Source organism: Gymnoscopelus braueri (genome assembly GCF_963280865.1).
Source record: "Gymnoscopelus braueri genome assembly, chromosome: 9".
Classification (NCBI taxonomy): Eukaryota; Metazoa; Chordata; class Actinopteri; order Myctophiformes; family Myctophidae; genus Gymnoscopelus; species Gymnoscopelus braueri.
Window position 1 is genome coordinate 51,651,517 of NC_137610.1, and position 26,634 is coordinate 51,678,150.

Consider the following 26,634-nt stretch of genomic DNA (forward strand, 5'->3'; position numbering starts at 1 on the left):
TTCGTTGGGCTATTCAAAAATAGCAGATATACAAGCTCATAGCGCGGCACCGAGTGCCGCGCTATGAGCTTGTAGATCTGCTATTTTTGAAAAATCGTGAAAAATGTTGTGCAAATCTTTGAATATACATATATTAAAAGCGAGCATTTCTAGCTAAAATGTTATTGCTTCTGGGGATTCTACAAATGTCTTCTAAATCAGTTTAAAACAGTTTTCTGAAACACTTATGTTGCTATAATATTAATGTCAGTGTCAAGGAGCCCCACAACGATATGTATTTGGCTGCGGACCCCCATCTCAAACAAAAAAAATCCAGGGACCCCCAGAAGCAAAGATTTGAGTAAAAACTATTGCTTTATAGATATATATTCAAAGATTTGCACAAAAAAAACACGATTTAAAAAAAAATAGCAGATCTACAAGCTCATAGCGCGGCACTTGGTGCCGCGCTATGAGCTTGTATATCTGCTATTTTTTAATAGCCAAAAGTATAAAATATGGATAAAGTGGTTACACAGATGCGTCCCCCGGTCTTAAAGGGAAAGCCCATCAAAGGTGTAAAACATTCAAATATTTGATAGAGGAACTCTTATGGAATTCATGTCAAATGCATGGTAATAATAATAACAATGTTTTGTATGTATTTTTTTGATAGATTGTCTTGATTGCCTGGTCCTTCCTGTGAGCCTGTGTGTTTGTCGGACAGTCCTGAGTGAGTTCGGTGTGTTGATAGTGCCTCCGGTGGCCGTGTGTTGTCATTGTCACATCATGTGCCTGCTTGTGGATGCACATGCTTGTGGGTCGGTGTGTGAAATGTGAGTACGTACCGCTGCTCTCAGCGAATGGCTTTGCAATAAGTAGACTGGTATTATAATCACCATGTGACTCCTATAATCAGCGATGTTAGTGTGTTTACCCTATCATATAGCTCTGGTCCATAGCGTTAGAAGGAGTTCTCCTAGCAGCTTCTGGACTTTAGTAAAAAATAAAGAATACACTTTCGCTACTCACCAAAACAAAGACGGTTTTAAGATGTTGAAAGCCTACTTTCCTTGGTGGGAACACTCTGAGCCCCCCACCTCCTGTCTAAAATACACTTTTTGGCCAGAAAAGAAAATATTCCACCGGACGGATTTCTTTTTTTAGTTACTCCACTGCGCCCCCTACAGATCTGGTCGATGACATTTTCTATGGACTAGATCTGTAGGGGGCGCAGTGGAGTAGCTAAAAAATGATTATTTTCTGGCCAAAAAGTGTATTTTACACAGAAGGTGGGGGGCTGAGTCTTTCCACCAAGGAAAGTAAGCTTTAAACATACTAATACCATCTTTGTTTTGGTGAGTAGCAAAGGCTTTCTTTATTTTTACTAAATTCGAGAGGCTGCGCTACCGGTGTTGTGCGGGCAATGGCCGGAAAAGTCACATAGCGTTAAGGAGAAATACTTCTAACGCTGTGGCCCAGAGCTATGTTTACCCCAAAACCCCAGGGGCCACTAATCTGTTCTTCCGTCCCGTTGCTACCAGTCCGTCTCATTGTGTTACCTGAAGCCCCCAGAACGTGTGGTTGGTTGAAAACATACTGTACGTGTGTTTGTGTGTGTGGGCTTGGATGTCTGGTGCTCACAAAGCACTGCACAACTCAATAATATGCATCGCAGTCAATTCAAAGTTTATTATTTATATACATAATAGCACATTTTCATATATTATGGTATGGCATTGTGGCATCTTAAGTAGGTCTGAGAGGGTTATTGTCTGTGTCAGCCGAGAACGCTGGAGTCCATCCCGGTTTCAATGCACTACAACAGTGGTTCTCAACCCTTTTCATCTCAAGGACCTCCACAATTATATGTATTTGGCCACGGACCCCCGTCTCAAAATATTTTGTTCCAGGGACCCCCCAGAAGCAAAGATTTGAGTTAAAAATGTTCGCTTTAAAAACATATATATTCAAAGGTTTGCTCAAATTTTCATTTTCTTTCAAAAATAGCAGATCTACAAGCTCATAGCGCGGCACTCGGTGCCGCGCTATGAGCTTGTAGATCTGCTATTTTTGAATAGCCAAAGTGTACACTAATGGTTAAAGTGGTTAAAATGATTGTGACGCTATATTAACTTATTTAGCTGGGGACCCATAGTGGTCCCCGGACCCCACTTTGAGAACCAATGCACTAGATGACTAGACCCCTGGGAGACGGGATGCTGAGGTGGAGCGCCACACCTACCATCAGCTCCCAGTATGCTTTACCGCACGACTTGCCGCACCCAAGCCGCGCTACTCATACGCTGAGTTGGCGGTACCCCGGGATTGAACCCATGGCCTTGCGGTCCAAAGGTGAGAGCTCTACTGACTGAGGTACCCGGACACAAATTATGGCATTCTGTTTTACAAGTGTGAATGTTATCAAAAAATGTTAAAGGGACTACACCATGAATTTTAACTTTTTCTTCTTTTTTGTGTTTTTGGTCTCCCTTACCTCTCTTCTATCACCAAAAATACCCCAGTTTGAACACTCAGGCTTTCACAGCAAATGTGGGGTTTTCTGTAAATCGGTCTCAAAACAGGCCAAACTGATTTTCACCCTGACCTGACGTCACGTCAGGGTACAATACCTCCGGTTTTTCAGTTCCAAAAAATAAAATAAAAATAAAATTTATTTATTTTATTTTATTTTATTTTTCTTATTATTATTTTTTTAATTTTTCCACACAGAACCAGGAGATAACATGCATACAAACTGGCTCAATAGCGCCCCGTGCCAAACAGGACAAAGTGGTATTGCAGGTGAAAGTGCTTTATAAGCCAGAGAGAAGTTAGTTGGAATGAGTATATCTGAGGCTTGATTTAGGCTCAAACCTTTTGAAAAACGTTTGAGGGACATAAACAATATGATATTAAATATTATTATTATTATTTAAATTCATGGTGTAGATCCTTTAATTCAGTCTAATAATAATAATGATAATAATAATAATAATGATGATAAGGGTAATGATAAGGGTAATGATAATAATAATGATAATAGAACATGACAGGAGCAGGTTTCAGCTGAGGAAATTGTGATGACTTATTGATCTTATTACATCTTATCTAATCCACTTAAGTACACTTAAAAACAAAAAAACTTTGAAATAAAACACCTGCTGGCCCTAGATATGATGTGTGCACTGGACGTGTGAATGACTGAATGAGTGAACATTATGTACACTCTATCAATAAGTATAAATGTACAGTCAATATATGAATGAAGATGATCTATTCTAATGTATATCATTTTCAATCAAAGGCATAATGTTTTATTTTTTACATGATATGTTTTACATGTATATTTGCACTGAAGTGCATGATTGCGATGCACACATTCACAATAATACATAGAACATATAAATAGCATGATGTGTTTATTCTTATTGAAAACAAACACCTCAGCACATGTATAACAGAATACAGAATGATAATGATTGTCTAGTCACAATGAGATTTGAAGACATAAAGCTTATAATCAATTACTACATTGATTTGTGATTTGCATCCTCTATTTGCAATAGGCCTGCCACTATCAATGGAGAAGCACGTGTTCTTTAAATAATTTGTCATAATTTTTACATATCAACAAATTAAAAAAAATATATATATATATCTTAAAGGTTTCATGACATGCTGGTTTACAAAACATTAAAAGTCTATCATGGTCCTTCAAACGTGTGTTAAAAGGTTTTAACTGAAGAATCCACTCCAGTGAACCATGGCAGGTTCTTTTTTCTCTGTGTTCTGAGGGCTTTTCAGCTGCAATGAAAAATAACCCTATTTGCCTGAGGGTGTTGCTGTTGGGGGATTTTGCCTGTCAATCATCACCTCTGCTCCATCCCCCCAAAGGAGAAGGATAGGGGAGGGGCGGGGAGGAGAGGGGGCGGGATTAATGGACTGTGACATGAAAGTCCACAGGCCAATCACAGCACTTTTCTGAGCCTAATTATTCAGCAAACCCCAGACCACAGAAAATCCACTGAATGTTCAGAGAAGAAAAAAAACTGAAAATATGAATAAATAAATAGAAATTTGATGTCATGAAACCTTTAACGGTTACATCCCTACAAGTCAAGTGTATTTTCTGGTCATTTTTATGTGGTAGGACCTTGATCCCAGGAGGTCCAGACAGAATGTTGTTGCGAGGTTTCATGAACATTGACAATCTATACCAGGGGTCTTCCAACGTTTTTGAGGCCAAGGACCCCTTAGCTGAGAGACAGAGGAAGCAGGGACCCCCCCCCCACTACATATTGGATTCATGTTAAATGTGTGTTTTCAGACATTTAACCACTTAAACCCTCAATACGTTGTAATCTTGACCTTTGGCTCGGTACTTGGTCTGCTCTTTTTTTCCCTCTACACCAAACCTCTTTGCCCGAAAATAGCCGATCAAAAATAGCTAAGTTAATGTAAAAAAATATAAAATTAAGTCGCTATCACACAAACATGTGGCGGTCCCCCCTGCAGTATCTCTGAGGACCCCCTAGGGGTCCCGGACCCCCTGTTCAAGACCCCCTGATCTACACTATGCATGTTTGAATCCTTAGTGCTGCATCCACCTCCACCAAATTCATAAACGCAACACAATGCTCAAAAACACAGCGGTGAACTTTTTTTTTCTTTTCATTAAATCATAAATATCAAACATATCAGACCGTCTACTTCTCTCAGACGTCTCTATTTCCCAGAAGGAAATGTGTGTATTTATTTATATTTAATTCTGTGACCAGAAGCAGGAATGAAACCTGTTTAGTGCGTGCGTGCGTGCGTGCGTGCGTGCGTGCGTGCGTGCGTGCGCGTTTGCGCGTTTGCGTGCGTGTTTGCGTGCGTGGGTGTGTGTGTGCGTGCATGTGTGTAATACATTGCTGCTGCCTGCCATTGTCGTGGGATCATTCTAGATCTCGCTGAAGACATCGTTTCCAGATGTTTGCTTGTACTGTACGTGCAATTAACTGAGAATAGTTTTTGAAGTCACGTTTGTTTATCAAGTCATTCTGGGGTTTAATTCTGTCGATAATATGTGACCTTGTATGTTTGGAGTTTATTGTTTAATATACACAGTGAATGCTGCACAGTGGTGGAAAAAGCTGCCGTTATGTTTCAACCCTTCTGATGGCAATAGTAGAACGATGAGTATTATTTATACGTTCAGTAAGATGTGATTCATTTACGCTCCGTTCGTACGGAAATAGCGAGACAGTGGTGTAAAGTAAACGTACATTTACTCAAGTACTGTATTTGGGTACAATGTTGAGGTACTTTTACTTTACTGGAGTATTTCCAATTGTCTAGACTTTTACTTCTATTCCACTACATCTCAAAGGCAAATATTGTACTTTTACTCCACTACAATTATTTGAAAACTTTAGTTACTTTTCAGATATAAATTATGACATTATAAAACCACCAATTATTAACCACTTTAGCCCTATTTTATACCATAGGCTATTTGAAAATAGCAGATCTACAAGCTCACAACGCGTCGCGGCGACGCGTTTTTGTTTTTTGATTGAATATTTTATTAGGCAAAAAATGTAAAACAGCACAGTTACATTTAAAATACTTTGTCTAACAGGTCCGTTCATAAAAGTCCTTGCGGACTTGTTTCCAATGAGGGCATTGGTATTTAATTCATAGGCATATATAGTGGCACCACAGTTCAAATATCATTACAAAATAAACAGCCAAAAACAATATATAACACTATGTACAACAAAAAAAATAAAAAAGAGGGGGAAAAAATATGTACAAGAACAGGGGGGGGGGGTCTGCTGTCTAACGGGAAAATGGTACTACCTCCACCTTTGGCCTCCTGAAAGGTGATTTTTTAAGGCTCTTTTAAATGAGCCCAGCGAACTGCATTTTTTGAGGGATGGAGTTAGACTATTCCAATCCTGGGTGGCAGTGCTGTAGAAGGAGAATTTGCCCATGTTTGATTTATGGGTGGGTGGTACCAAATTGTTGTTAACGCTCCCTCTGGTATTGTGACTGTGGGTGTCGCTAACCTTTTGGAGGTATTTACTCAGATATGCGGGAATTGGGGGCATATCGGGCAAATTTGCATTTACAATTTTGAAGGCCAGTCCCATTTTTAGTTGTTTAACCCTGTCTTCCACCCTGAGCCAGCCTAGGCTGGCAAAATGGGTGGGAGAAAGGTGGGTCATGGGCCCCAATCCGAGGAGTAGCCGAATCAGTTTGTTTTGGGAGGTTTGAAGCTTAGTCTTCAGTGACACTGAGGTGTTGGAGTACCAGGAGGTGCAAGCATAGTCAAAAAGTGGTTGAATCAGGGCCCCAGAGAGGGTCCTGAGGGCCTGAGGGTTGACAAAAGAGGAAACTCTGCCCATAAATTTGGTTCTCTGGTTTACTCTTTTGACCACCTTTGTAGCCATGCTATCACCTGTCAGGTATTTGTCAAGTACACAACCCAAATAGGTAATCTCTTCTTTGCTAGAGATAATTGTGTCATCGACTTTGACCTTGAAATCATCCATCTGTCTGAGGGAATGTTTGGTCCCAAAGAGAATGGATTCAGTTTTCCCAAGGTGTAGTGACAGTTTGTTATCGGTAAGCCAAGTACGGATTTTTGAGAGTTCGGAGCTGAGCGCCTCCTCAACTTGCAACTTGTCCTCTCCCGAGATCAGGAGTGCCGAGTCATCAGCGAACAGGAACAATTTGCAGTTACAGGCAGCACTCATGTCGTTAATGTATAGAAGAAACAGTAACGGCCCTAGAATGCTGCCCTGAGGAACCCCACAGCTCACCGGGAGGGATGAGGACATGGTTCCGTTGATGTCAACCACTTGTTCTCTTCCCTCCAGGTAAGATCTCATCCAGTTTAGTGATGTGCAGTCAAAACCAATCGCCCTCAGTTTATCAAGTAAAATTGAGTGGTTTACAGTGTCGAACGCTTTTTGGAGGTCCAACATGACCATGCCGCAGTATTTGCCCGCGTCTACCTCACGTTTGATGTAGTCGGTCAGATACAGTAGGCATGTGTCAGTGGAATGGGAGGTTCTGAAGCCCGATTGGAATTCAAACAACAGTTTATGCTCGCTGAGGTAGCTGTTGATTTGTTCTTGAATTAATCGCTCTACAACCTTTGAGATGGAACAAAGGATGGAAACAGGCCTATAGTTGCCAGGTTCTAATTTGCTTCCTTTTTTAAGCTCCTTTTTTGTGAGCTTGTAAATCTGCTATTTTCAAATATTTTAGTACTTTTATTTTTGGTACTTCAAGTACATGTTTATGCCAATACTTTTGTACTTTTACTGAAGTAAATTTTGAATTCTGGACTTTTACTTGTAACAGAGTATTTCTATATTGCAGTATTGGTACTTTTACTTAAGTAAAGAATTTGCGTACTTTTTCCACCACTGAGTATAAATGAGGCTACCTGTTGAATCCATGCTAGGGTTCTCTATAGGAAGTACAGTAGAACATTACAATGAACGGTAAGATTGTATATTAACTCATTGAGTGCCAATGACGTCGCAGACGTCACGTTTTTCATAAGCCCAGAGTGCCAATGACGTCTGAGACGTCATGAAAAAAAAAAAAAAAAAAAAAAAAAAAAAAACTCAAAAAAAACTCTTTTTTTTTTTTTTTTTTTTTTTTTTGAAAAAAAAGGTTCAGAACCCAAGATATGATGATTTGAAGATTTGCTGCTCCATTCACTTCTTGTTTAACTTTTTACTGAAAAAGGCTGTATCTCGGCTCCTAAGCACTTTTTTTTTACAATGTATTTTTGGCCTTGGCACAGGGGTGATATAGCCAGAAATATTTTTGGCACTGAATGAGTTAAGGTCGGGTCTATAATTCATTATAAGCACATTTATAATGCATTATAATGCTTGATATAAATGTTTATAATCATGCATAACAGCATATAACCAGGTTTATGAATTATTATAAGTGTTGGTCATAATGCATTATAAACTTAAATGCATTATAATCACATTTATAATGCATGATAATGCTTGATATAAATGTTTATAATCATGCATAACAGCATATAACAAGGTTTATGAAGTATTGTAAGTGCTGGTCATAATGCATTATAAACTCAGTAGAACAGCACATTATAACTACCAGGTAACACTTTACTTAAAGGTCGGGTCTACAGTATAATGCACTATCATCACATTTATAATGCATTATAATGTGCTTATAAGGCTTCATAACACTAGTTATAAATGTGTATAACTATGCATAGCAACTTAACGAAGACACTTTATAACTGACTAAGTTATGGCAGTTAAAATGTGCTGTTCCACTGAGATTATGACCAGTACTTATCCTATGTTATAACTTGTCATACATGATTATAAACATTTATAACAAGTGGTATAATGCCATATAAATGCAATCATAATGCATTATGGACACAACCTTAATATACAGTGTTACCAAATGAACTACATCCACTATAGTACAATGTTACAATGTTATTACCATGTTACAATATTGTTACACTGTTACCATGTTGTGATATGAAGTGTATCCATAACATTGGTTCCTTAACTCCTGTTTACATAATTAACCTGAAAATGAAATAATGCTATAGCTTTGTTTTCTATGTTTCTATGTAAAACAATGTATATGCTGTGTGTGTGTATTGTATATAAATGATATCTTTGGTTACACACAGTTCCCTTGACATTAAGGTGTGATTCATAGGAAGTGAAAAGTCAATCCTGTCTCTTTTCTCTTCTGTTGTGAATCACTCGCTCCATCGAATCGCTTCGACAAAAATGTAATAATGCTGGTGTTTATAGAGGAGCTGACTGTATCACAAAAAAAAGCCTGGAAAAGAAGACGAGAAATTATGATTTAATTTATCTTTATTTTGTATTTATTTTTGAAGGTGTTAGGATGTTTTAATCCGTTTCTTAGTTTTCCTGTTATGTTGTTTAACGACGTACGCGGTGCACTTGGAATCGATGGTCTCTTATAAACACTGGTCCTCAAACTTTTCAATTTCAAGGAACTCTGTGAGTGTGCAAATGGAAACCGTTCCATTTATACACTCACAGAGTTACAGACCTGTGCGGGTCCATTTGGAACCCCCTCAAGGACCCCTGAGGGTCCCTGTACCCCACTTTGAGAACCACTGTCTTATAGTACATAAGCCCATGCAAGGCATACAGGTGTATGCACGACACGATGATATAAACAAATTATTAAATAAGAGAGAACATTACAAAAAAAATAATCATTTGGATATCACTCTTTTGTGTAAAATAATAAATCATGGATTGTATCTTTTACATCATATTTGAATTCTGTCGTTTTTGTTCGTTATTGTGAAGCAATATGCTAACGTAAAAAAAATAATCATCATATTCTATTGTAACTGCCAGATTGCAGAAGCAGATCTGAACATAACGTGATGTTTATAAATCCTGTGTTTGTGTGGTGAACGCAGCGTTGGTGTAGCATCTGTCCTCTGTGTCGCCGTGGCCAGAGGTTGGTCTCGTTGTGGCGGCCATCTTGGTCGTGTCCTTCTGGCGGTCTGTGTCTGTGTGTTGGACACACATGTCTGGACGATCCGCGGCCTGAAGCGAGACACAACAGACGCTGTTAAACTCTTTAATGTGCTTTATATTCAACTGCATCATAGAGTCTGGAGCAACGGAAGCTCTGGAAATTATCAAGCGATTAAACGGATGCGACGCCTCCTCCTCGTCTTTACAGTCTCGCACATTTATCCGAACATAAATCAAAATCCTCTAAGAATATATCAGAATCAGAATCAGAATCAGAATCAGTTTTATTGTCACATCACAGGTTTACAAGGTAAAAAAGTGGGTGAAATTCTTTTTTGTACATCGTTCCCATCGCAACGTTAGTTTCCATAGAAAGAAGAGGGGGGGGGGAGAAGAAGAGGGTGTGGGGCAGGTGGGAAGGAGATCAAAACAAGAGAGCAACAGAAGGCCAGACAAGTTATCTACATATTTACAAATTACCTGAGATAATAAAAAAAACTAAAAAAACTAAACTAACTAAACTAAGGTGCCTGAGCATAGCAGCAATGTATTGTATACTGTGCATGTTATACTTATACTGTGCATGATAGACAATGGACGTTAAGGTGCTTAGAGGAAAAGGAGCACAATAAAAAAAAGACCCAAAAAAAGTCAGTGCGTTATACAAGGGATTAAGGTGCAAAAGGTCAGTGCGTGTCCACCTAGAGTGGACTGACCCTAGTATAATCCGCAAGTAGCTCCATGAGGGAGTGCAACAAAAAGTCATTTGTACCTGGTGTAGTCCACAGGTGTGTCTGAGGGGGGGGGCTAAAGTCCAAGTCATTGTCCCTGGTATAATCCACAGGTGTGTTCCGGAAGAGCCAGAAAAGTCTGCGCCGCCTGCTGTCAGGCTGCTGAACTCATCCAGGCTTATGCCCCATTCAGCATTCTGACAGCAGCTGGATTGAAACTACACCAAAACCTGGTGGTGGAACTCTTGATACTGCGGTAGAGCCCCTTGCCCGGTCGCGGTCGTTGTAGGGGGTTGAACAGTCTGTGACTTGGGTGGTGCTTGTCCTTGATGATGCGCTTTCTCTTTGACCACGCACCGCTTTTTGTACAGTTCCTGGAGCGCTGGGAGCTCGATTCCCATTATCCGCTCTGCCGATCGCACTACTCGTTGTAGGCTGATCTTTTCTTGGGCAGTGCAGTTTCCGTACCAGGCCGTGACACAGCCTGTTAGGATGCCTTCAACAGAACTGTTGTAGTACAGCCTGAGGATGCGACGTCCTACTCCGAGCTTCTTCAGGCGGCGGAGCCAGTACAGTCGCTGCTGAGCCTTTTTCCTCACGTGTGTGGAGTGCGTCTCCCATTTGAGGTCCTCCTCGATGTGTACTCCGAGGAACTTGAACTCGCTGACCCTTTCCACTGCAGCACCGTCGATGAGGATGGGCGCATGGTCTCTCCGCGGCCTCCTGAAGTCCACGATCAGTTCTTTGGTCTTGTCGACGTTAAGAGAGAGGTTGTTCTCGCGGCACCAGTGTGCCAGTGATTTGATCTCCTCTCTGTAGTCAGACTCGTCGTTGTTGACGATTCGGCCTATCACTGTCGTGTCGTCCGCGTACTTTATGATGGTGTTGGAGACATGTGTGGCTATGCAGTCATACGTGTACAGGGAGTAGAGGAGAGGGCTCAGCACGCATCCCTGGGGTGCTCCGGTGTTGAGGGTCAGGGGGTCGGATGTGATGCTGCCCATTCTCACCACCTGATGTCGGTTGGACAAGAAGTCCTGTATCCAGTCGCACATGCTTGTGTTTAGCCCTAGGTGTCTGAGCTTTTTGTCAAGTATTGCTGGGACAATGGTGTTGAATGCTGAGCTGTAGTCCACGAACAGCATACGTACATATTTGTCCTTCAGCAGCTTGTTGTCCATGTGCGAGAGGACGGTGTGGAGAGTCATGGCAATAGCGTCGTCGGTGGATCTGTTTTTGCGGTATGCATACTGCCACGGATCCAGCGAGGCAGGTAGCGTGGAGCTGATGTATTCCCTCACCAGTTTCTCGAAACACTTGCTGACGATCGGGGTGAGAGCAACAGGTCTCCAGTCGTTCAGGCATGTCACTTTGGCCTTTTTGGGAATGGGCACAATGGTTGACATTTTGAACCCTGCAGGGACCACAGCCAGGGAGAGGGAGAGGTTAAAGATGTCAGCGAAGACACCCGCCAGCTGGTCTGCACATGTCTTAAGGACCCGGCCTGGAATCCCATCAGGTCCGGCTGCCTTGTGGATGTTGACCCGTGTGAAGGCTGTACGCACTTCTCTCTCCGAGATGGTTAGAGGGTTCTTCTCTGCTGGTGCTGCTGATGGCCCCGCTTGGCTGCCGCGGTTGGAGCTGATCTCAAACCGGCCGTAGAAAGTGTTCAGTTCGTTGGGGAGGGAGGCAGGCGGGTTCACCTCGCTTCTGGTTCTTGTTTTGCAGTCTGTCAAGGTGTGTACTGCCTGCCATGTGCTCCTGATGTCGCCATTGCTGAGTTTGTCTTGCATCTTTTTTGTGTAGGCCTTTTTCGCCTTCCTGATGGCGCTGTTTAGGGCCGCGCGCGTCGTGTTGCGCGTTTCCACGTCGCCAGATTTGAAACCAGCATCCCGTTCATGCAGATGTGCACGTACTCCGCTGTCCATCCATGGTTTCTGATTGGGATAGATCCGAACTGTCTTTTTTGGGACTATGTCATCTATGCACTTGCTGATAAAGCCAGTGACTGAGTCTGAGAGTTCGTTGATGTTATTCCCAGCGGCGTTCTTAAACATCCCCCAGTCAGTCTGGTAGAAGCAGGATTGTAGCATAGCGTCTGTGTCCTCAGACCAGATTCGGATTTCCTTCTCAACGACCGGCTCCCTTTTTAGCCTCTGTTTGTAGGCAGGTAGCAGCTGGATGGCGTCGTGGTCAGAGCTTCCTAGCGGTGGGCGGCGGAGAGCTTTGTATCCATCCTTGAAGGGCGTGTAGCAGTGGTCAAGAATATTGTCACCACGGGTACTGCAGGCGACATGCTGGTGGAATTTGGGAAAGACCTTTTTTAGGTCTGTCCGGTTGAAGTCGCCTAGGCAGATGACTGCGCAGTCCGGGTGGCGATTTTCTTGTGCACTGATCGCCTGGTGTAATTCCCTCATAGCTGTGTCCTTATTAGCTCCAGGATGGATGTAAACAACGGCTACAATCACAATGCTGAAGTCGCGTGGTAGGTAGAAAGGACGGCAGGCTATGATTAAAAGTTCAAGGTCTGGTGAGCAGTGACTATCTAGGATTTTAACATCTTTGCACCAGTTGTTGTTGATCAAGGCACAAACTAGCTTGCTGCTTAGCAGAAATGGAAATTAAATGTAAAGATATTTTAACACATTCGGTGCCCGAATTTTATAATAACAGATTGCGTTCGGTGCCAGAAATCTCACTGTTGCGCTGCGCTGCGGTGCGCTGCGGTGCGCTGCGGTGCGCTGCGCTGCGCTGCGGTGCGCTGTCTAAAGCTGTAGACCTCACGACGAGCAATCCATGAAAAACAATGCATGTGTGCAGGGTGCGCGATGGTCCTGGCTAAAGCCTGGAACAACAACATGTCTAATGCGAGTCACCATTGCAGAGCGATCGCGCATCGAGAATGACTCGTTTTGCTCACTGTAAAAAGTTAAGGAGATAGAGAGGTTTTTAGCAAGGAGATAGAATGGAAGCGGATGGGAGCCAGATTTTTCGGCACGGTGATCCATCTGCCCCTTGATCATGGGTGATTCCAGGGCTGCGCTAGCCCCCCCCTTGTGGAACAAACGTAGATTTACGTTTCTTTGGCTTTTTGGCACTCCACGGGTGTATATTTGTAAAAACGTAATATTGCGTTTTTGGCACTCAATGTGTTAAGATATATTTTCGTGAACGGAAATGACGAACAGATGACAGCTTCATGCTTCGGATTTCGGGGTAGTTCCAGACTTTATAGCATTCATAGATTGTGGAACAGTTGTCTGGCTGTACGCGAGACTACCGCGGCAGTAGCCTGTCCAGCCAGACTGTTGACTCACACATTTTACTGAAATGGTTGTCCGTCTTCAGAGACTGCTGTACCTGCATCATCTGCTAAGCTTGCTTGACCACTTAAACCGGGGTCCCCCAGGGCTCTGTACTTGGCCCCCTTGTTTTCACCTTGTGGATGTTTTCCATCTACGCCAAATCTCTTTGCCAAAAACGGCAGATCTACAAGCTCACGTTTGTGAGCTTTTGACACATGCGTGCATCAGGCCTTAGATCAGGCCTTACTGTAGTGCCAAACAAGCAGTATACAGAAGGTGCAGGGGCCTATTTAGTCTTTTGTGAGCAGAAGACAACATTTGTGTTCACATAGACCAATTGTGTTCGCATAGACGCCCGAAAAAGCCGGTGGATTCCAACCCACAACCTCCATGGTGGTGGGCAGGGACTTTACCACTGCGCCACCCGAAGCGCCTTGGTAAGCTTTACTTTCTAATAGCAGGTCAGTTAGTAATCTCTTACTGGTTTGTTGTCGTCACGACAGATGTTCTTGAAGCAGCTGAGGCCCCCTGCTGGCCGGAGGAGCAATGGATTCACATCCTTCCCCTTATTGGCTCCTTTGAAGAAAAAAAATGATGTTACAACTTCATGAATGCATTCAATTCACACACATTATGTTTGTGTCTCAATCTGTCTGAAAGGCATAATGTGTGGCATTTAGTTTGACTCGGTTCCACAGATAAAAATAGCTGATCTACAAGCTCACAATGCCTGTCGTGAGCTTGTAGATCAGCTATTTTCAATTTTTTGTAGCTTTCTTAGGTAATAATTGACCATTTGGCCAATGTTTGACCGTTATAGTGTGTTGATTACTCATGACGCAGTAATGGTGTAATTACATTTTTTACACTTTTTCTTTCATTTAAAAGTCCTTAAATTGTAACTTTATAAATGTGCAGATACCGTGTATATAACGAAAAAACATCACATGGATGCACCTGGGACGTATCATCAGTGTTGTAGCCTGGGGTCATAGGATGTTTCGGGTCTCGCAACATACACTCTCACCCAGGTGACCCAGCCAGGGTTGATCAAGCCCCGACTTACGTCCCAGGTAGCTACCCACGGTCAGTCCTAAATAGGGAAAGACAGGGCCACTCAATACGCTTGTCCGAAACTACTCTGCCAGGAATGGGGGAGAGCGGAGGCTCTGGCACGTGGAGGGGCTAGGCTCTGTGGATGGCCTCCTGGCCGGGCTCCTCCTCCGTCTCACCAGGTCCAGGACCTGAGCGTTGCACCAGACTCCCCCGCTCCAAACATTTCATTCTGGTGTGATGGTGTATTGGCCCGTGGTGGTACTGCAGGCTTCCTTTGCGTCTGACTGTATACACTTATACTATATGTTGGTTTGTGTACTGTTGAGTGAGAAAACAATGTTGCACATCATCTAATCATCTGGGGACCCCCCCCCCCCAAAAAAAAATATATATTTGTAGACCCCCCTGGGGGTCCCGACCCACAGTTTGAGAACCACTGTCATACTCTACCAGTGAGGATGCTAATCAGTGTTCCCATGGCAACAGTGGCTGTGAATCCCAGCGTGCTGAGGTGTAGATAGGACATGCAGTACCAGGTGTCAGCCAGCAGGGGTCTGCAGGCAGCAGAGGACAGAGCAGTCAGACCTGCATCACATCACTGGTAAAGAGTGTAAGTGACTAAGTGAGTAACAATCGTTAAAAAAAAAGTGCTAAATAGCTCTATAGTGATAGTAATCATTGCTATAGAGTTTGTTCAGTCCATGTATCAGCTTCATTGTTATAGTGTTCCAGTTCTAATGTTGTCTGCTCATTCCTTTGTGTCATCACTTCCAATGTCACCTGTTTATCCTGTATCCTGCGTGAGTTCTCTCTCCTGATTGGATACAATTTGTATCCCGGGCTGAAAATGTAGTATCTGTTTACCAAAGAGCTGTAGAGACATGGAGACTCCTGTCACTGTTTCAGAGTGAAGTTACCTGGCTGTAGAGTTGACAGCCATCATGGCATCAGCAGCAGTAGAACTAGCAGTCATGTTGATGTGTGACGGGCACCCTGCCGTGCTGAGAGCCAGCGGTCTGGAGCTCTGTGCCAGCGCCGGGTAGAGCAGAGAACCCACCCGGGTCCAAAACGTCAGGCCGATGCCCGTCAGCAAGCCCCCCGCTGCCCCCTGTAGGGCAACATGAACACTGCACAGTATAGCCAATAGGAGATATTCTTGTACTTTCTTACTACATTTAATTATAATTATACACCTTAATTACTTCCTGATGACATAGATAGACCCTGTGTGATTCCTACAGCTGCACATACACCTGATTTTAATTACAGCGCTACTCTTTAAGTATAGTTTTGACCGTGACAGAGGCGCGCCGTCTCGTTGCGAAGTTTGCTTGAGCCGACTAAGCGCCGTTCGAGTTATGTACCGATGGGCACAGAGCGTTTGCCCCAACTGCCACTCAAAGTGTCTACTGGCCAATCACAGCGCGTCCTTGCACAACGGCATAGGTTTTGGGATCATGCTGCACAGCTGCAGTGAGTGAGATTCCAGCGTTCCATAGCCTGAGAGGACGGGACCTTCTGAATGGTTGAGACCATAGATATAGAAACCTAGATACCTCATTGGCCTCTGCAGTTCGTTGGAGCGACCCGTTTGGTATGGTGGCCGTCATATTTCCGGGGGGAACGGGCACTGGCCAATCACAGCGTGTTGACTACTGGCCAACCACAGCGCGTCTTTCCCAGGACTTGTCAGAATCTAGTTGTCCCGCCCCCACCTGCCTCTGATTGGCCTACTGAACGCCCCCATCTGTGACGCACAAGGACATTTCCAGCTGCCCCCCGGAAGCATAGAGGAAGCGGAAGTGCGTCCGAGATGCCGACGCTTCAGAGCCAGAGGAGGCGTCTACCTTTATATGTCTATGGTTGAGACGCTGTTTCAGATTGAAACTTCAAAATAAAATGTAAAAAAAAAGCCATTTCACTATGCCTTTAAATACAATGACAGACTGAGAGAAGCCAAGAGTTAGAATTAACAAAATTCCATTGAAAGTGAAGTTAATTTTTTTTTTGTTGAGGAGTGACTCTTTACTTCTGGCCTGTTGTATTATATCTGACGTAACGGATCTGTTGTGAAGGAAAAAAAACAATAAAATAACACATTTTACTAAATGACGGGCATTGTAAATGTGTTGCTGAAGGATGAGTGGACCAAACCTTGGAGTTGGTCCATGGAAAGATGATGCCCAACGTGAAGAGACCCAGCATGGGACCTCCACACATCCCATGGATGCTCAGAGCAGCCTGGTCGTAGAGAGGAGAGAGGTTCTCAAAGTGTGTTTAAAAGCCTTTAAGACCGGGAACGCATATATGTGTCATTTTAAGATTTATTTGGCTACCGAGTGCCGCGCTATGAGCTTGTAGATCTGCAATTTCTTTGAAAGATTTGTGCAAATCTTTGAATATATATATTTTTTAAGTGAACATTGGTAACTCAAATCTTTGCTTCTGGGTTCTACAAAATCTTCTAAATCCTATTTTTTTTTTTTTACGTATGTTGCTATAATATCAGTGGTTCTCAAACTTTTTCGTGTCAAGCACCACCCAAAATGATTTGTATTTGGCCGCGGACCCCCATCTCAAAATATTTGTTTGTTCCAGGGACCGCCAGAAGCAAAGATTTGAGTTAAAGATGTTCGCATTAAAAGATGTATTCAAAGATTTGCCCAAATGTTCACGATCTTTCAAAAATAGCAGATCTACAAGCTCATAGCACAGCACTCTATGAGCTTGTATATCTGCTATTTTTGAATAGCCAAAGAAATAAAAAAAAATACACAGATTCTCTCCCGGTCTAAACGGGTTAAGTTCACATGTGAATTTCAAATCATGTGAAAGAGTAGTTTTCACATTTGGGAGTTTTGGGAGATTTACACCGTCAGCAGCTTACAGCATTGTCTCAATCTTTTCCTGTTTAATCAATCAGTTAAACCATCAGCATTGATGTTTACCTGTATAAGAGCTCCCATGTAGGATGCAAGAACGGCCATTGAAGTGCAAGCTGCTCCAAACAGCAAACCTGCACGGATGTAATGGATATTTGTTTGTCCTGGTTTTGACGCTAATGCAGCCTAAATACAACCAAACACAGCTTGTTGTCCTCACAATGAACAATGAAATGTAACACATAGTCGTCTCATTACGTCTGTCTGAGTCCCTTGGGATTCATAGGACCGGGATTTGAATCCCGGATAGACATTGAAGTTACGTATTGCATCTTTAAGGCTGGGGTGTATATTTACAGAGGCCTTTGCTGATCCAGGCGCTGGCATCGGTGTGTGACAGGGTGACGCAGCGCGGCCGGACAAAGTCCTCGTAGGTGACGGTGGCCAGAGCGTTGATGCTGGCAGCCACGGTGCTGAGGAGGACGGCAAATGATGTTACTGTTTAGCCTTCATTCATCTCCAATGGCCCTGTCCACGCTGAACTGGAGCTGAACACAATTCATTTATGACTTTATCGACATTCTTGTTGGAGTGTTTGTAGTGATTTCTGCATGCTCATGTGTTACGCCAACCTTAGAGTTGCACTGAACACAGCGGCCACAAACAGTCCTGGAAGCCCTGGGAATCCCCCCAGAATCTCCATCACAAAATAAGGCATGATCTGAAAAGATAGAACACATGACAGTTCATGGTCTGAAGACAGAAGACATGACAGTTCATGGTCTGAAGACATGACAGTTCATGGTCTGAAGACATGACAGTTCATGGTCTGAAGACACAAGACATGATCTGAAGACATGACAGTTCATGGTCTGAAGACAGAAGACATGATCTGAAGACATGACAGTTCATGGTCTGAAGACACAAGACATGATCTGAAGACATGACAGTTCATGATCTGAAGACAGAAGACATGACAGTTAATGGTCTGAAGACACAAGACATGATCTGAAGACATGACAGTTAATGGTCTGAAGACACAAGACATGATCTGAAGACATGACAGTTCATGGTCTGAAGACAGAAGACATGAGAGTTCATGACGGCTTTCTGCGAGCAGGGATGTCACAGAATGTGGAAAGCTTTACCAACAGCCATCAAACTTCACGATTCCACATTTAACACCGACCTAAAACATGTCTGTCCTCAGATTTCATTCTATCTCCTAACAGCTTGACCCCAGAGAGTCAAACCACTCACTCCCTCAGCCAGCGCCATGGAAGGAGCCCAGTGGGCGTGGCATCCTCTGCCACACCCCTCTTTTTTTTCTGTAAATCCATCTAGTATTGCTTTTTAGTGTCGTTGCTGATATGTAATATTGTATGTTTGGTATGTCAGGAGCTGAAACCATCAGTAACTAACCTGGTCAGGATGAAACCATCAGTAACTAACCTGGTCAGGATGAAACCATCAGTAACTAACCTGGTCAGTGAAACCATCAGTAACTAACCTGGTCAGGAGCAGAAACCCTCCCAGAGGTCCAGGGGTCACATTGGGCGTAGAACGCGTACATGATGAGACCAGACAGAACACTGCAGAACAGGATGAGCCACAGACCCAGGAGGTTGATGTACAGAGCCCTGAGAACAACACCAATAACACTGTTATCAGCCCAGGGGTCTATTTCACGTTTCGCCGAAAAGCTATAGAAAGCCAAATCCAAATCCTTTAACATGGAAGTGAATGTGGTAGTTTTTTCTTTTTTGCGATCACGTGATTTGCTGCTCCTTTGCTTCCCTGGGAGTCAAATGGTGACTCATAGGTTAGCGAACAGCGCCATCTGGCATAAAACCACTGAAAACACAAAATCTCGTCCTTGGCAGTCTGAGCCTTAGCAAAGTATGACGAGAAATCTCATCATTGGCAGTCAAAGAGTTAAATCAGGAATAACCTGGCCTTCAACATCACACCTGTTTGTAAGTCTGGTCTTTAAAGAAATGAACGTGATGAAGAGGGACTGAACGGCAAGGCAAGTCTATTTGTGTATATACAGCATATTTCAACAACAAGACAATTCAAAGTGCTTCACGTGAAACATTAAAGGAATACTTCAACCAAAAACTAAACACATTATGAAACAGTGATCATGTTTCAACCCATTTACACCAGGAAAGTATCTGTCATTTTAGATCTATTTGGCTATTCAAAAATAGCAGATCTGCAAGCTCATAGCACGGCACTCGGTGCCGTGCTATGAGCTTGTAGATCTGCTATTTTTGAAGAATGGTGATAATGTGCAAATCTTTCAATATATTTTTTTAAGCGAACATTTGTAAAATATTTTGTTCCAGGGACCTCCAGAAGCAAAGATTTGAGTTAAAAATGTTTCAAAAATATATATATATTCAAAGATTTGCACAAATGTTCACGAATTTTCTAAAAAAAAGAAAGATCTACAAGCTCGTATAGCGCAGTACTCGGCGCCCTGCTGCGAGCTTGTAGATCTGCTATTTTTTGAATAGCCCAAAGAAATATTAAAATGACACACGATGCGTTCCCGGTCTTAATGGATTTCAAAGGAATACGTCATCCATAAAAACTAAAAACACCATTATGAAACAGTGATCGCGTGTTTTAACCCCTTACAGTCGGGCGTGGCTCTCGGTCCTACAGGAGATGCATCTCTGGACCACAGACTGGTTAACCCCGTAGATGCCCAGCCAGGTGAACGTTCCGCCGACGCACAGCGTCCAGAACGTGTGACGTCTCAGAGGGCTGGGGTCAAAGCTGGGGTCAAAGGTCAAAGCTGAGGGTCAACCATTTTTTACAACATTTTTAGAACCGGTGGTTCTCAACGTGGTCTTCCAGGAGAGATCCCCGGCTTAAAGTACTTTGCGATTATTTTCACTGTCATACTCAAACACGGCGAGTCTGCTGCCGTTGTGCGCGGCCCCCCAGACCGCCTGCAGGCCCCCCAGCGTCCTGCTCCCCTGAGCCAGCACCGCTACGAAGCCCACCACCATGACCAGCATCTGGAACACATCTGACCACACCACTGCCTTCATGCCTCCCTGACACACACACACACACGCGCACGCACACACACACACACACACACACACACACACACACACACACACACACACACACACACACACGCACACGCACACGCGCACGCGCACGCGCACACACAAACACACATCATAGCTATTAGATTAGCTACAGGTTATTACATAAGTGAGTTCTTCTTTTTATTTTGTAAATTTAGTAGCCAATTATTTATTTTTTTTACCCCTTTTTTCTACCCAATTTAGTCGTTATGCCAATGAATTCCTCCCCACACACTTTTCTCTTTAGTCACTGCTGTCGTATCCTACTGACTCACCTGCCAGCAGTGGTGGAAAGTAACTAAGTACATTTACTTAAGTACTGTACTTAAGTACAATTTTGAGGTATTTGTACTTTAGGCTACTTGAGTATTTCCAATTTCCAATACTTTTACTTCTACTCCACTACATCTCAGAGGCAAATATTGTACTTTTACTCCACTGCATTTATTTGAAAACTTTAGTTACTTTTCAGATATAACTTATGATATTATGAAACATAGATTAACCACTTTAAACCTATTTTAAACATAGGCTATTTGAAAATAGCCGATCTACAAGCTCACATCGCGACGCGTTGTGAGCTTGTAGATCTGCTATTTTCAAATATTTAATACTTTTACTTTTGGTACTTTAAGTACATTTTGATGCCAATACTTTTGTACTTTTACTCAAGTAAACTTTGAATTCTGGACTTTTACTTGTAACAGAGTATTTTTATATTGCAGTATTGGTACTTTTACTTAAGTAAAGAATGTGAGTACTTTTCCCACTGCCTGCCAGTGAGGAGCCCCAATCAGGAGGACGTAGAGCCTTCGTACTTCCTACTCCTCCCGTTCGACACTCCCTGCTGACAGGCTCCGCCCCCAGCCCGTAGGAGTACGTGCAATGACCATTATCACCCTCCTCCTCCTCCTCCTCCTCCTCCTCCCCTCCCCCGAACACGGACCGATTGTGTTCGTACAGACGCCCGACAAAGCTGCACGGTGGATTTGAACCCGCAACTTCCGTGGTGGTGGGCAGGGACTTCACCACTGCACCGCCCGAGCGCCACATCAGTGGGTTCTTATTTTTTTTAAATATATTCGTTTAATGTACTTTAACTCTTAAACTGCCAGAGTTTTTCTAAAACAGTTTGCAGCCTCTGCCAGTTTAAATGGTAAAACATAGATTTTTTTAAATTTATTTCTCTGTTTATTTTTTAACATTGAAGTGAATGGAGCAGCACATTTTTGGAAAATGTTATCTCCTGGTTCTTTGTGAAAAACGGAAAAAGGGAAAAACCAAAAAAATAAAGAATAATTTTAGAATTTCTTTTATTTTGTTTTTGATTTATAAAAAAAAATGTTTATAAACGTTTTTGGCAGGCAATAGCTTAATATAAACGTTTTTGGCAAAGTAGAAAGTACTCATTGTGCAGAATGTCCCATTTCACAAGTTTTCAAATGTATAAAATGTATTAAAATCTTTTGAAAATAGCAGATCTACAAGCTCACAATGCGACACATTGTGAGCTTGTAGATCTGCTATCTTTTGAAAATAGCAGATCTACAAGCTCACAATGCGACGCATTGTGAGCTTGTAGATCTGCTATTTTCAAATGGATGAAATGTATATAGGTTGAGGTGGTTAATGTATGCTTTGTAATAATAATCAAAATCTACAAAGTAACTAGTAACTAAAGTTTTCAAATAATTGTAGTGGAGTAAAAGTACAATATTTGCCTCTAAGATGTAGTGGAGTAGAAGTAAAAGTACCGAAAATTGGAAATAGTCCAGTAAAGTAAAAAATACCTCTCAATTGTACTTAAGTACAGCACTTGAGTAAATGTACTTAGTTACTTTACACCACTGGTTACAATAAATAAAATTATGAAGATGTATCTCACCACAGTACAATAGAAGGTACACACGATGCCTGTAGCTGCTACGGAGCCCCAAAGACTGAAGCCCGTCACTGTGGACACATTTATAATTACATACACTTCAACAGTTTAGCACCTTTTAATGATAATAATAATATGATTTATATCGCATTTATAACGCATTACATTTTTGCTAATCTCAAAGTGCTACAGGGTTTAAAAACATGGCATTAAAGGGTTAGTTCAGATTTTTTGAGTATTTTCTGTAGGAAATACTTGCCATTAATGTAGTGGTTGCAAAGGTATTAATTGATTGCCCGAGTCCAGTGGTGTGTTCTAGATTTTTTTGGAGGGTATACTATAACAATTCCCCCCCTAGTTCCTCCCACACGCACCGCACGCACGCGCGTATATTTAATTAATGTTAAAAAAAATGCGCGCGCACCGCGCGAGTTTCTGCCCCGCACAAACTCGGCCAGGCCCACTCAGGCCCAGTTTCACAGTAACACACTGAGTAGGCTACACTTACAATATGCTTTGTACTGATTTTCTACTGTTTCTAATGTTAATCACCCTGTAACTCAACCACTTCGGAGCTGCTTTTAGCCTTGGATGCAATTATTTTTTATTTATTTTTATTACCATAGAAGTGCAAGGATTGTTATAAATAAATGCTGGTTAGGCTTATCAGATATAATAGCAGTGTTAATAGCAAGCATTCCTGTATCTATTACAGAATAGTATTAACTTGGCATTGAAGACACAAACTGTATTGAAGATTCAAGATTTTGCTGTGCTATGACGTGCAATTTGAATACTAATGAAGTACTCAATTCAGTGACCTACGTTCAATGAAGTGAATGGCAGGTCGTTGAAATGTGTGAATTCCTTCGCCAGTAGCCATTAATTATCACCTCAAGAACAATAGCCAAACACATGATAAGCCTTCACCTCAGAGTTAGACTAGTCAGACGGTCAGACCACATTATTGCTGTTTGTATTGCTGCGCCCCCCAGCCAGCCACTCGTATCAACGTATCAGATACGCCGTTTCGAAACTGTTTTTGAATGTATACGGTGGTGACGAAAAAAATCTGCAGGCCATACTACGTATACAGCGTACCACTGTAGAACACATCACTGCCCGAGTCCCGTGGTCAGAGTTATGGTCTGGTTCTGATGAATATGAAGTAGTTCCGGTAGATTAGTAGATTTGGTGGGGGCCGCTCATAAAAAATAAATTAATTTAAAAAACTAGCGTCATGTTGTATTTTTTGTGTCATATATTTTGTGCGTGAGCATTAGTACCATGTGACAGAGGGGTCGAAATTGAACGAAACCTGCTCTATATGGTAGAAATAGGTCAACAATACAAATGACGTTAGTTTTTTTTATTAATTTATTTTTAATGAGCGGCCCCCATCAAATCTACTAATCTACCGAAACTACTTCATATTTATAAGAACCGGACCATAACTCTGACCACGGGACTCGGGCAATCAATTAATACCTTTGCAACCACTACATTAATGGTAAGTATTTCCTACAGAAAATACTCAAAAAATCTGAACTAACCCTTTAAGAAACTTCAACAGCTTGGCCCCTTTTAACAGCACATATTAATGATGTGTTGTTTACAGCAGTGGTTCTCAAACTTTTTCATGTCAAGGACCCCCAAATTGATATGGATTTGGCCGCGGACCCCCATCTGACAGAATGTTGTGCGAAGGACCCCCCCCCCCCCCCATACAAGATAAAAAACGTTTCTTTTTGAAAATAGCCGATCTACAAGCTAAGTAGCGATGCTACTTCCAAAGTATGTGGTTAGACTGAATTGAATGCAAAATCAACTCATTTTGCTGGGAACCCCCTGGTACTCCCCCAAGGACCCCTGGGGGTCCCCGGACCCCACTTTGAGAACCAATGGTTTCATGGTACTGTGTATACTGTAAACTTTACAGTATTCACAGTACGGGAATATAGCACAGTATATATATATAATAATACTGTAACATATACACAGATATTATACCATACAAAGTCAATGGTTGTATTCATGCTTCATAAATCTATACTTGTAATATTTGATATGATATCTGTCATATATTTACCTTGATTGAGTGCAAGAGCTGGAGCGTAGACCACAATGCCTGTGTAGAGAATCTGAAACATGTAATCAAACATTATTCTGTACCTCAGACTGTGTGTGTGTGTGTGTGTGTGTGTGTGTGTGTGTGTGTGTGTGTGTGTGTGTGTGTGTGTGTGTGTGTGTGTGTGTGTGTGTGTGTGTGTGTGTGTGTGTGTGTGTGTGTGTGTGTGTGTGTGTGTGTGTGTGTAAACATACCGTTTGGATCATGTAGATCAGTGTGGCAGCGAGACGAACCGCTCTACAGAACCGCAGCTCCAAGTACTAGAGAGAGAACGGCAGGGTTCTGTTGGTTAAACCCTGTCTGTTCCCCATATGGATGCACTTTAGGTCTGGCCACAAGATGATAACACAATAAATGGTAATGATATACACTAATTATACAATACATGGTAACAATGTACAATAATTATACAGCAGGCTGAGTCAGGCTCCGACCCTTCGTGGAGTAAATTGCGTCATTTGTTGAGGAAAATTATATTTTTGCCTAAATCAGCTCGTCATGACACATGGCCACCTCTGTTAAAATGGCCTATCTGCTAATTAAAAAGGATCATGCTGTTCCCTCCCCTGTTAGTATAATGGCCTAACTCTTTTTTGGGGCCTAAGTCACATGGTTTTGTGACTTAGGCCAAAAGAAATGGCCTAAATCAATACATCATTTGGCCTAAATCAGGTTTAATCCTATTTAAACCCATTTAGATCTCTTATGTTACATAACTGACAGACAGTGTTATTTTTATGTTAATACTTATTAGTCATAATTTGTTATAAACATTTTTTACATTACATTACATTACAGTCATTTAGCAGACGCTTTTATCCAAAGCGACTTACACTAAGTGCATTCAACATTATGTAGGGAACGAAACTACTAATCACCAGAAGTCTTAAGTGCATTTTCTGCTAAAACAGGCAACCAAGAGTATACCTAACGCTAAGGTAAAAGTGCAATATATCAGCTACCTACTTTCTTAACATTTTTGGGTGAAATTATTAAGAAATAGTTTTAGATTTTTTCTGAAAAACTTAAATGACTAATTACTTATAGTCCATTAGTTTAAGAGGGTGACAATATCATTAAAAAAAACACCACATCCTGTTGACCACAGCACTTAAAGTGGACATTAGGTCTTATAAATCTGCCTGGTGATTGTCCATGCAGCATTATTTACCTCATAGACGCTCGTAATCCCAGATCTATAGAAGACCGGCAGGAAGACCTCTGCGGTGGTGACCGTGACCACGGCGTAGGCCACGCCGAACAGGACGAAGGACGCTCCGTAGCGGTACACGTCGGCCGGCGAGCCGATGACCGTGACGGCCGACATGAAGCTGGTGGTCAGAGACAGCGCCACGGGGGCAAAGGTCATCCGCCGCCCGCCCGACAGGAACTCCCTGGAGACGGTGGTGAAAAAAAGTAACTGACATTTTTTTTTACTTAAGTAAAAGTATTAATACCACAATGTACTCCAGTACAAGTAAAAAGGCCTGTGTTCAAAATGTTACTTGAGTAAAAGTACAAAAGTATTGACATCGAAATATACTTAAAGTACTAAAAGTAGAAGTACTAAAATGTTTGAAAATAGCAGATCTACAAGCTCACAATGCGTCACGATGCGACGCCTTGTGAGCTTGTAGATCTGCTATTTTCAAATAGCCTAGGTATAAAATAGGGCTGAAGTGGTTAATGTATGTTTTATAAAATAATAATTTATATCTGCAAAGTAACTAGTAACTAAAGTTTTCAAATAAATGTTGTGGAGTAAAACTACAATATCTCCCTCTGAGATGTAGTGCAGTAGAAAGTATTGTAAATTGGAAATACTCCAGTAAAGTAAACATATGCCTCAAACTGTGCTTAAGTACAGCACTTGAGTAAATGTACTTTACACCCCTGTACCTAGAAGACGACGTCTGCTTCCTGTCCTTGACGGCAAACACCAGTCCGATGCCACAGGAGACGACGAACAGGCCGGCGAACAGCAGGTAATCCCACACGCTGAAGAAGGACTCCATCACTGAGGAG

The 26,634-nt window shown here is 42.2% G+C and overlaps 1 protein-coding gene across 1 annotated transcript; it reads right to left on the minus strand.

Annotated features, from left to right (window-relative positions):
* Positions 1–9,422: 9,422 nt before the first annotated feature.
* slc5a12 (solute carrier family 5 member 12) lies at positions 9,423–26,624 on the minus strand (the record flags this gene model as incomplete). The annotated part of the gene is made up of 16 exons (XM_080438223.1): positions 9,423–9,584; positions 14,033–14,127; positions 15,058–15,161; positions 15,525–15,715; positions 16,762–16,848; positions 17,556–17,623; positions 17,847–17,962; positions 18,122–18,210; positions 19,000–19,129; positions 20,136–20,295; positions 20,398–20,560; positions 22,485–22,552; positions 24,571–24,622; positions 24,804–24,869; positions 25,781–26,003; positions 26,509–26,624. 16 exons carry the CDS (start codon positions 26,622–26,624, stop codon positions 9,423–9,425), a joined length of 1,890 nt encoding a protein of 629 aa, XP_080294349.1.
* Positions 26,625–26,634: the final 10 nt, after the last annotated feature.